Consider the following 12,096-nt stretch of genomic DNA (forward strand, 5'->3'; position numbering starts at 1 on the left):
AGATCAGGGGTCAGCAACCTTTCGGAAGTGGTGTGCCGATTTTTCATTTAGTCACTCTAATTTAAGGTTCTGCGTGCCAGTAATACATTGTAACGGTTTTAGAAGGTCTCTTTTTATAAGTCTATAATATATAACTAAACTATTGTTGTATGTAAAGTAAATAAGGGTTTTAATTTTAAATGAAGCTTCTTAATCATTTTAAGTTAAAATGCAGAGCCCCCGAGACCAGTGGCCAGGACCCAGGCAGTATGAGTGCCATTGAAAATCAGCTCACGTGCCGCCTTCCGCACCCATGCCATAGGTTACCTACCCCTGCTATAGATTTTGCTGCTTATTGATGCCATTGGTTTGTACAAGTGGTGGAGAGTTTCATTCTCTCTTCTTCTCCCACTTCCCACTGGCCCCAGGAGTATATTGTGAACAGAAATAAGAAAATTGAAAAGCGTCGTCAGGAGCTGACTGAGAAGGAGGGTACAAAGCAGAAACCAGACCCTTTCAAGGGTAAGTGATGTCTGTGTATGCCTGGAGACTATTTGTTTTGCAGTGGCACATAGGAGCACCAGTAATGGATCAGGACCACTTTGTGCAAGGTCCTGTACAAACACAGAACAAAAAGACAGTCTCTGCCCTATAGATTTTACAATTAAGTATTGCCTGTTCAGTAATGCTCGATCAGTCAGCTCTTAATTAGGCTCAAGGTGCCAGCAACTATCCGACTTCTCTAGCAGAAAACAGTTATATTACTCTGTGATGTGGCTTAGATGGTCAGTGGAAATCCAGTAGCCCTGGAGTGGCAAGTGCTGAAGGAAAAGGCTTGGCAGTGTGGATGCTGCTGGATGAGGATTGGAAAAAGGAGCCACATTTGCTTTTCCTTTCTCAGGCCAAACTTCTTATCTGAGAGGGCTGGGGTAAGACAGAAGTTAAACTTGTCACCCACCCTCAGCTTCAGTATCCAGTTTAATCTTGCCATCTTACCCCAATGACTGGGAGACCTGCTAAAGATGACTGCATTTTGAAAGTTAGGAAGAAAGTGAACAAGATCCATTTTTAAAGGGCTAATGAGTCACTCTGTGCTCTGTTCATTTTTGAGGCGGTTGTAATTTAGCCTTGCTTCCAGATGCTATATTACAGTACACATGGGTGCCATGGCAGATTTTATAAAAATAAGAGGCCTCACTATCAGGTGGAGAGAGACTGCAGATTCTCTGCATGGTTTAGTGAGAATCCACTGCAGTGTTACTGATGCTGAGTTTTATGGCCAGTGAAGATGTGTGGCAGTAGGAGATGGGAAAATGTTCAAAAGCAAAGGGTTTTATTGACTTTGTAAATATGCAGTTGAACAGAACAGATCCTATGTTCATTTTACTTTTTAACTCCATTAAAAGCTGTAGGGTTGTTTTTTTCCCTGTTTTGTTCTTGCCCCCATTTTGACAATACCATATTGCCACAGAACCTACAAGGTCTTGCTTAGCACACAATTCCCAGCATGTTTTCCTACAGTGCAGGGTCTCTTCAGACACAGCCAGTTAATGGAAAAAATGCATTTGAACTAATGTAGGGAGCTTGGGTCCTGTTGAAACTTGAATTAAGTTGTGCATTGACCAACATTAAGCCAGCTAACAGGTTTTTGCTGTTAGCTTCTGAAAATGGGTAAAGGAAGAGTGAAATATTCCAAAATGTAGGAAATCATTTGTGCTGTCCTGCCTTTGAGACTTTGCAAGTGTCTCATTGAAGCCACTTTTGAGGCAGGCTGACCTTGTGGCAAAGGCGCTTACCTGGGACTGAGGAAATCTGGGTTCCATTCCCTGCTCTGCTTAGGGAAAGTCAGTGATTTTGTGCTTGTCTGGCATTAGGATAAGTGGTGATATTTGTGATGTGCTCTGATACAACAGGAGTGGGGCATGTGTAAAAATCTAGATTGTTGAGACAAGTGGCGTCTCAAATCCTTAGAATGACATGCATGGATGGTTCTCAGAAAGCAAGACAGAATTGAAAGGAGATGAGATACCACTGTCAGTTACATCCCAGAGGGAGTTTTGTGATATTTATTTATGGGAGTGGTGAGAGGGTGTTGATGGGACTCTCAGAACATTTTTCGAGGTAACAGCTACTGTGAATGTTGGCTAACCTGTCTGTGTCACCTCAGGTATCGGCCAGGAACACTTTTTCAAGAAGATCGAGGCAGCTCACTGTATGGCTTGTGACATGTTAATTCCTGCACAGAATCACCTGCTCCAAAGACACCTAAGGTCAGCAGACCACAACAGGAACCGCAGGGTAAGCAAGCATACTCACTTCTGGCCAACTACTCATTAGATAATTTAAAGTAACTTTATCTTTAACTCGGAGAACTGGCTGAATGGACAGGTAAAGGGCTGAGGGTTTGTGACTGCTGAGGGCTCTTGCATGGAGGAATGCTAACTTGCTTTCCACCTACTAGAAACACTTCTCATCTTCTGGCTTATTGTTCCCGACCTGATGGAATGCAAAACTAACTAGTACCATTGTGGTCACTGGCGGTTGTGGGAAGATGAAGGAACTGGCCATGTGGATTTTGTTCTCCTGTAGGTATTGGCAAGTAGGTAGGTAGGTATTAGCAGCTGATCTGGAAGGGGTTGGTAGTCAGTGGTGAGCTGGAGCCGGTTCCCACTGGTTTGCGGGAACCGGTTGTTAAATTTAGAAGCCCTTTTCGAACCGGTTGTCCCATGAGGGACAACCGGTTGGAAAAGGGATTTTAAATTTAACAAAAGCTCCAACAGCTCCCTGCCCTTCCCCCGGCCCCAGCTCACCTCACTCTGCCTCCTCCCCTGAACGCTCCCCCGGCTTCTCCTTCCCCTCCCTGGCTTCCTGTGAATCAGCTGTTTGCGCGGGAAGCCTGGGAGGGAGCTGGGGCAGGGGCGCAAGGAGGGCTCCAGGCGCCGCATGGCGCCAGCCTGGCCCCCAACCCCGGATGGTGCCTGATCCCGACTCCGGCCGGTGTGTGTCCGGCCCGGCCCCAGCTGTGACTGTGGCCCGCCGGGCGGCCCAGCCCCCAGCTGAGCCGCTCCGGTCCCAACACCGGCCCCAGCCGAGTGGCCCAGACCGGCCCCGGCTGAGCGGCCCCAGCTCGGCCCCCACCTCCAGGCAGCGCGGTAAGGGGGCAGGGAGTGGGTGTTGGATAGTGGGCAGGGGAGTTGGGGTGGGGGGGAGGGGATTAGTGTCGGGGCAGGGGTCCCGGGGTGGCATCAGGAATGAGAGGAGGGGTTGGATGGGGTGGCAGGAGGCAGTCAGGGGACAGGGAAGGGGGGGTGGATGGGGCAGGGGTCCCGGGGGAGGGGGCTGTCAGAGAATGTGGGGGGTTGGATGGGGCAGGAGTCCTGGAGGGGTGGGGGGGCACGACCCCCTCGTGGGGTGAGGAGGAGGGAACCGGTTGTTAATATTTTGGCAGCTCATCACTGGTTGTAGTACATGTTGAGAGTGAGAGAAAGATTAATAGAAGTGGTTACAAAGAAAGTGAGACCTGGTCTTGCCTTTCGTAATCTGCCATCCCGCAGTATGTCAATGAATTTGAGAACCATGGAATCATTGATAGGAGCTGAAGTTTCCATATGCTGACTATGATACATAGGGAGCCAGACCCTTAAGGGCAGATCTTTTATTGGGCCAGGAATTAGATTTTTGGATGGGATTCATACATTTTAAGGCCAGAAGGCAGGATTGTGATCATCTAGTCTCACCTGCATAACACAGGTTAGAGGACATCCCTCCACCCCAGTAATTTCTGTGAGGGTCTGGCTTTTCCTTCCTGTTCTCTTGGGATTAAAATGCTCTGACTCAGGAATGCTGTATAAATTACACACCAAGGGTTCTCTTTGAGGTTGCACTGTTTTATAGTGCTGCTTAATAAAAAATTCAAACGCCTCCCTTGTCAGAACACTTGAGGCAGGCACAATAATACTTCTAACAAAAAGCATAATGTTAGATGAGCATCTATACCAGCATTGGCCACAGTGGAGCTTGGAGCTTTACAGTACATCTTCCAGCAACCCTTCATCTCAGTTCAAAATGGAGCAATGCATGATGAGTAAAGCTACAATTTTGTTATGGCAATCACGGATTCTGTGACTTTATCAGACCTTCATGACTTCTTCAGTTGGGGCCGGGGCTATGCTCCCCCACCCCACGGCGGGGGCTGCAGCCGGTGCAAAGCACCCGCCCCACAGCTTGCGGCAAGGGCTGCAGCCCACCGTGTGCCCCTGCCATGCAGCGTCGACAGTTATTTTTAGTAAAAGTAAAAGACAGGTCAGAGGCTCCGTGAATTTTTGTTTATTGCCTGTGACCTGTCCCTGACTTTTAGTAAAAGTAACTGACAAAATTGTAGCCTTAAATGAGATCTATAATCTTCAAAGACTGCTCTTTCATAAAAAGAGAGAGGCTTCAATCACTTCTCTCTATGCAAGTTAAATACAGCTCTTCAGCACCCAGCTTTTGTTGGTTCATTGTTCAGTTGGGGAAAATATGAGAGATCCTTTGAAATCCTTCTAGAAGTGTTAAATGCCACTGGCATTTAATCATATCTGTCCATTATTCCTTTACTTCCTGCTCTTCGCAGTTTGTTGCTACTGAGTGTGGTTAAGCTTGGCAAAATTTGATTTTTATTTTTTCTAATTTTGACAAATGATATTGATTTTTTTTTCTAACAGTTTTTATTTTTACAGTGGCTGGAAATTAAGGGAGGGGTTTGGGCTCCCTGCATGGCTGAGAGGTCCAAGACACTGGGGTACAAGGTGCAGGGAGGCTGTGGTCCTGGCCCAGTCAGGGCTGCTGCAAGGAGGATATGCCCTCAGCCACTAGGTGCTGCTGAACTATTCCTGCCCTGGGTGGTTTCCACAATCCTAATTGATGGATGTGTGGGGCCGAGGCTGCACAGCTGCAGGGCTGGTGACACCCAATCCCTGGAGGCTCAAGGTCCAGAGAAGGCTGCAGTCTTGGGGGGAAAAGCAGAGACCTCTGGCTAGGACTGTGATGAAGATGAGCCCCTGGCCATGGGGAGGCAATCCCTCTACTATATAGCTCCATTCCTGACAGGAGACATTCAGCAGGGGGTGGCCTTCCCCGTGTCAGGGGGTTTGTCGCTGTTCTCGCAGCCCTGCTGTTGGGGGTCTCCGCTCATTCCACCAGGACCACAGCTTTCCCTGTATGTTACACCTGCAGGGACCTGGGGTCACTGTCCCTGCGGCAATGCAGGGAGCCCTCTGCAGCGCTGCTGTCACAGGAGTGAAGGAGCAGGGCTGCAGAGGGGGCTGTGCGCTGCTGCAGGGCTGGTGACACTCAGTCTCTACAGGGCAAGGTGCAGGGTGGATGCAATCCTACTGGCTGTTGTTTTCATAAGTTTCCTTGTGTCAGCTGAAATCAACATTTTCTAACCTCTATCAGTGTAAAATCAAATCCTACCGAGCCTAAGTATGGTGCACCTGCTCATTTGGTGCTAGCCAGTCTGCTGGAGATCGCACACTGATATTTGTGCAGAGAGCTTAATCTGTTGCCGGATAGTGTTCATTTTAAAGTCCTAAAACTTCGTTGCATCTGATTTTACTGTAAGGTATTTGAGGGATATGCTCATGTCTGATTTGGGATCTCCTCAATTTGGGAGCAGTTTCAGTCAGAATTAAAAGTCAGGGCTTGAAGTCACTCATTGCTTGATGGTATTTGGATGTAAATGCATGCACAGCATAGCAGAAATTGTTTAGCTGTCTTATTTTCTGAAATAAACTTACTTTGGTAGTGAAAAGACCTAATAATCTGCTTCTTTAACTAGGGATTACTACATTGCTGCAGCCTTGCATTTTGGTGACCATTGCAGTTGAGGGTCCTTAATGGACTTTTCTTCAGGGCTTGTATTGCCAGATTGGGCATGCCCATCCCCAAGGCCAAAACATGTACCCTATGCAGAGCAGCCACTGCAGAACAGGGCTGGAATCTGGAATTTCTCCTTGACAGCATAGCTGGGCAGGAAACTAACATCTTGTGACTGATCTCTGTTAAACTCTTCCTTGACTTGACCCACAGAGTAACCCCAGTGTCGGGTTTCCTTTTCAGATGGCAGCCGAGCAGTTCAAGAAGACTAGTCTCCATGTTGCCAAGAGTGTCCTAAATAACAAGCACATTGTAAAAATGCTGGAAAAGTATCTCAAGGTGAGTGAGTAAGAAAGTCGCCAGCTAGTCTTGCTTTTCCACAGAGCAGTGGGGATACACGCTGACTTGGTCCTGAACACTGAACTGGTACAGAGCACAGAGCTGAGTATCACTGTGTGTGCTGCATGTTGGTCACAAAACTTGCTTCTATATACAATGGGGAGAAGCATAGATACCACTCTGCTTTCTTATGCATAGGCTGAGCCTTGGGTCTGGTGTCTTTATTTTCTTTTTAGGCAGTTTATCACTTTTTATGTATTTTTAAAAATTTACTAATTGTACCTTATTGCAATCCCCACACATGTAGTTTAGTTAATCACCCAAACCAAAACATAATTAAAGGAACAAAATATCAAAAGGAACTTCAGTGCCCTAAAGTCAGCCCTCAGGCAGTGGCCTGAGGGGGCATTCACCCTGGTGCCAAAAGGAGGCACAAGGCATAGGCACCATCTAAGTCACACAGGGCATTAGTTAGACTGAAGTGGTACTTAGGCCTCATCCTGGCTACCTGCCTGGGGTGAATTTCACCCTGCATGAACAGTTAGGCTCTGAAACTTTCCCAGCAGGTCAACAAACTCTGACAGACCAACAGGGGAATCAAATTCCAGAGTCGAAACATATTCCCTGTAGGCCCTATCCATGTTCCTCGAGATCAAAGCAGGGGAGTATCAGTGAGAGCACCCTAGCCGATCCTCACTGTCAGGATGAAGCATGAGGACAAAGGGCCACAACAGGTAGGGTTCTTAGGTCAAATCAGCACTTTGAATTGCATCCAGAAAGAAGCTGGAAGCCAGTGCAATCTTCAGAGTATGGGTGTAATATGCTCCATGCGGAAGCGCCGCTGAGTAAGCAGGCAGTTGTGTCCTGCACTGACGTTTCCAAGTTGCCTTCAAGGGTATGCCCATTTAGAGCACATTGCAGTAATGCAATCTGGCGGTGGCATGGGCATGGGTAACTGGCGAGGTCCACATCTGAGAGGAAAGGTCGCAACCTCCTTGCCATGCGAAGATGAAAAGAAGCACTTTTGGCTACTGCTGGTACCTGGGAATCCAGGAGCAGCCAAGGATCCAACAGGACCCCTGATTTGCAAACTTGGCTAACAGGGCAGGCAAACCCCCTCAAATGGGGGGAGCAGCTGTTTCCCCTGTTCCACCGGCATCACTTTGGTCTTATCTGGATTGAGCCTCTGCCAACTAGCTCTCATCCAAGCCCCAGTCTCTGCTAGACACTAGCAAAACTGAGACTCCACCCTCTGGGTCCAGTGAAAGAGACTTTGAGCTGAGAGTTATCAGCACATTGATGGCACTGCAGCCCAGATAGCGAGGCTGTCTCCCCTAGCGGCCTCTCATACACGTTGAACAGGAGGGGTGACAATAAACCCTGCGGTACCCCACACGAGAGAGCCCTCGGGGCAGATGAGCAATTGCCCAGTGCTACCCTCTGGGATCTCTCAGAGGAAAGAACGGAACCACTCAAGTGCAACTCCGTCTACCCCTGCCAGGGTCCGCAGGCACATCAACAACACCTCATGATCAACGGTATCAAAGGCTGCCGGCAGATCTAAAAGAATCAGCATGGGCACCTGACCTTTGTCCATCAGCAGGAGGAGATCTTCGACCGATCCCAGCACGGTCTCCGTACCATACCCAGGTGCAAAACCAGACTGAAAGGGGTGAAGGAAATCTGAGGATTCCAGGTAATGCCAGAGTTGCCTCGCCAAAACCTTCTCAGCAACCTTCCCCAAGGAAGGCTGGAGACAGGGTGATAATTGCCAAGACTGTCAGCGTCAAGAGATGTTTCTTGAACGTGGGCCTAATGATTCCTCCTCTGAGGGATGCTGGCACCTTGCCCTTACAAAGGGAGGCTGTGACAGTCTCCACCAATAGTGGACTCCATATTCCCCTGTAGATTTTACTGGCGGTTATGGACATGGGTCCAGATCGCAGGGTATAGCCTGGAGTTCCTCCAGAACCTCAATAGATGAGATTGGCTGGCTAAAATCCAGCCAGAGAAGACGACATTATGTTTGTCCTCCACCTGCATGGATCTGCTCTTGTGGAGGCAGCCAGACTGGTCTGAATCTGATCATTCTGGTCCGTGAAATAGAAAACTCCTCACAAGAAACACTTGACTGTTGTTAGGCAAAGATGGCCCAGTTTTACTAGGCTGTCTGTCACCCAGCACAGTTTCACTGGGCAGGATTTCACAGATACTGGTGGGGCAAGAGAACTCTCTCCTTGCCTCCATCGCAACCATGACATAAGAGTTCAAAAGCTCTTAGTCACACTCAATTAGATTCCGGGCAAGATTTCTGCCACTGGCATGTTGTTTTCCTCATTCACACTTCATCTGTTGCAGGCTGCCTGCATACCAAGGTGATCTGTGAGGAAGGGAAGGAGAGTTTAGGAGCCACCATACCATAATCCAGAACAAACGGTGCAGGGGGTCCATCTGCTGGCTGTACAGTATTCTCCCTCAGATAACTCTGAAACCCAATCTAAGCCAAATAATAAAAATAGGTCCCCTGTCCCAAGAGGAGTAGACATGAGCTCTGATCTCAGCCTTATTCAGGCTGAACGAGGCCAAAACCATTAGGGCCTTGACCTCCTATGAAAAATATGAATAACTCCTACTGAAATAACAAAACCTAATTAGTTATCACTTAGTGTGGGATGGAGAGAGCAGGAACCAATTCCTGAGACTACTAAGACGGTTTTCACTTGAAATCATTAGTTATACCAACACTTCAAAAAATACCTGGATTTCTTGGCTCCCAAAGATAGGGTGGTATGAAAACTGTAACTTCAGTTGTTGATCTGCCTGGACCTCTCCCAGTGGGAGAGAAATCTCTCCCACTGGGTTGTATGCTCTAATGGGACTGGACAAAGGTGAAAAATTTGATAATTGCTTTCTAGAAAATGAGTTCCTCCCACTTGAGATTGAACACCCCTGATTTGCCTAGGTGTTGCAGCACACACAGTTCATAAGAGTGTACCCTCCTTCCCCCAGCCCCTTGGTGACTGCACCCTGAACAGGTTGCAGTACATGAGAGTCGCATACAGTTTCCATTCCTTCAAGGTAGAGGCTTTCCCAGCACTAAGTAAGATTGCCTATTGATGTGGGACTTTGAGAAACACTTTCCTGGGGTGCTTTTCATGATAAAAGTTTAGAGTGCACAATTTTTATAGGAGCTTTGGGGCTGGACTTGATCAATTTTCACAGTTCTTTCCTGAAATTGAGGATCTGTCGTTTCCACTTGATCTCCGTTGCAAACCTCTGAATTTCATATCTGAGGTTTCCTCTAGGAGAAACTTAAACCATACTACAGGCAAATGACTGCTGTCCTGTTCTCCTCTCTTTGTCAGGGTGATGATCCATTTACAGATGAAATTGTTGACCAGGATGTTGATGAAACTGAAGCCTTGGAAGGAGGTGATGGTGGTGGAGAAGGGGCTAATGAAAGTGCTACTGCAGAGATGAAAGAGGAAGGTCCTGGGGATGCAGGTGAAGCCACAGAAGCCCCTGAAGCCACTAAAGCAGAAGGAGAAGAAATAGAAAAAGCCTCTGAGGAATTGCCTGAAAATGAGGAGTTGCCTAAAAATGAGGCAGAGCAGCAGCAGCCACCAGAAGAAGAAGCTGAGGTTGGGGCAGAGGCTGGAATAGAAGAAGCAGCAGAGTCAGCAGTAGTTGCAACAGAAGAACCATCCCCTCCTCAAGAAAATATAGGTGAGACAGTGGCTTCTGCAGGAGGTGAAGCTGAGGTACACCCGGTTAACAAGGAAGAGGAAAAACCAAGTGAGGTAACAGAGTCTGGAAACAGTGATGCAAAGGTAGAGGAGGCGGCACCACCTGTAGAAGTGGAGCTGCAGCAAGAATAACTGTGTGAATGTTTGTGTGAAGGTGACTTGTCCTGCACAATTGTATAATCCATGATTTTGATTTTTTTCCTGTCTTATTCAAATGCAGTACCTGAATGTGCATTGCCAGAAATACGACTGGCTTTGTTTTTGTTCAAGGGGAGGGACCCAACTGTTCTGTTATGGGAGCAGTCTTGTGCTTAACTGTCTTGTTCTGTAGACTTGCTTAGTTCTGCTTTCTACATAATTTTTTAGGTTGAAGACTGCAGAAAGCTGTACATTCCCCAAGAAACACTTGAGGTGCATCATCATCTTTTTGAATTTTAGAATGGAAAGCAGGATTTGCAAAATAAAAACATAATGATTAGATTCTGACAGCTGTTTGGTTTTTAAGTGCAGCACTAAAGCAGTATGGTTTCTTTTGCAACAGACTTGGTCCTTTTACTAATTGGGAGCCAATAAATATCTTCAGCACTTTTTATCCCTACCTGTAGGGAATACTTTACCATTTTAAATACTCCCTAGAAAGGAGAGGATTTTTTGTCACAAGATCCACTGGCTTCATCTTTCAAAACTCCAGTACTGCATGAGAATTAGGATATGTAGTTTTACAGTTTTTAAGCACCAAGTTGGTTATGTCTAGAAATCAGGCCACTCTTTGTATATAGTACACTGATTTAGAGACCTACTCTGAGGGGGGGGAAATTACACCTCCCTTGAAAACCATTTTTTCCTTCCTCCTAAATTTTAATGAGGTCACAATAGTCTCATTCACAGTATAAAACTGATTGCCAAATGCTGTCACAGGGTTATTCAAACAGTACCAAGATCAGCAAACGATAGGAACTGCTGACTTGTTAAGTGTTATTATCTATGCTTGTGGTATAAAATGTTTAAGTCTGATATAGACCCGCTATCATTTTGAATAAACCTAGAGTTCTTGGTCTTAAAGTCTAAATAAACTTCTGAATCTGGAAAAAAACAACCACCTCTAATTGTAATTGAGCTACCTATGAAATGTCTGCATTATGAGCAATCGTTAAATATTTGTAAAATGAGAACCATCAGCTCCATCTCTGGGTCTTGGGTTCTGGGATGATATCACACACTTTTTATCAAAGACCAAATGCAGGTGGTGCTTTTTTAAAGATTCTCTTCCATAGTGCATGGAAGGTTGGGAGGCTGCAATAAGAATCACATCCATTTCTGCCTCTGATCCCTTGTACCAATACACTTTGATGTAACATTTGTACATGCAAAGGGAAAACCGAGGTATCAAACATGATTGATTGCCTGCCTGGCTGAGAGTAGCTGAGATATTTGCCTGGAGTGGCAGCTAAGTTCTGTTATAAATAGCACTTTGTAACTGCTAAAATCCCTGGCACCAAAGATCTTGGTAACAATACATTGGTCTGATTCTCAGGGCATCAAGAGGTTAAAGATATTGCATACACAGACCATTGGCAAGCCTTTTCCTGATAGTCATTGCCACACTTCATAGAAAATCCATTACTGTCTGCATGTCCACATAGCACTTGGGTTTTCCAATCTCTTGTTGGGTTGGCTGAGCCCTACATTTATAGTTCAAAGTACCAAATGGTGAAGGTCTTCTAGTTTAAAGTTCAGTATGTTAGTGCTGATCATGTGCACACCCAAACCCAACTTATTTCGTATAGAACAAATCTAATGTGGACAAAGGAGAACAAACTCTATCTTGGAGGTTGAAATGGGGAAGTGTGAACAGTCTTGTTTGCAGATTCCCTTTCTACTTCTCCATAAACTTCTGCCAGCTGTGAGATTGTATCAGGATGCTGTGGAGGTGGGAGGGAGGCAGTGAGACTACATTACAGAGAGAAAAAGGAATATAAGAGCTTGAACACTAGTGCAACTGGTCGGTACACCTAAACTAAAGAGGCTTTTCAGGGAAATCCAAGTCCGGTAGGTGGGAAATGCAACTTAAAAATAGCAAGGTAGCCTGGTCTCCCCAGATACAATAACTTTTGCACCACCTCCTCTCTCTCAGCTCTGTGTTGTGGCTGGGTGAGAAGATTTGCTTTCTCTTTGT

General features: G+C 46.4%; 1 protein-coding gene across 5 annotated transcripts in view; it reads left to right on the top strand.

Annotated features, from left to right (window-relative positions):
• Positions 1-11,012, top strand: part of AKAP8 (A-kinase anchoring protein 8) — a 30,924-nt gene extending 19,912 nt beyond the window's left edge. For 4 of the 5 annotated variants that reach the window (XM_044994759.1, XM_044994757.1, XM_044994761.1 and 1 more), the window contains 4 exons: positions 408-501; positions 2,147-2,277; positions 6,079-6,174; positions 9,540-11,012. In XM_044994759.1, the coding sequence (XP_044850694.1) occupies positions 408-501; positions 2,147-2,277; positions 6,079-6,174; positions 9,540-10,052 (834 nt within the window). In that variant the 3' untranslated portion in view covers positions 10,053-11,012. Of the gene's footprint in view, positions 1-407; positions 502-2,146; positions 2,278-6,078; positions 6,175-7,675; positions 7,871-9,539 lie in introns of all 5 variants that reach the window. The other variant, XR_006574534.1, reaches the window with a different exon arrangement.
• Positions 11,013-12,096: the final 1,084 nt, after the last annotated feature.

The sequence above is a fragment of the Mauremys mutica genome, chromosome 20 (assembly GCF_020497125.1).
Source record: "Mauremys mutica isolate MM-2020 ecotype Southern chromosome 20, ASM2049712v1, whole genome shotgun sequence".
Taxonomy (NCBI): Eukaryota; Metazoa; Chordata; order Testudines; family Geoemydidae; genus Mauremys; species Mauremys mutica.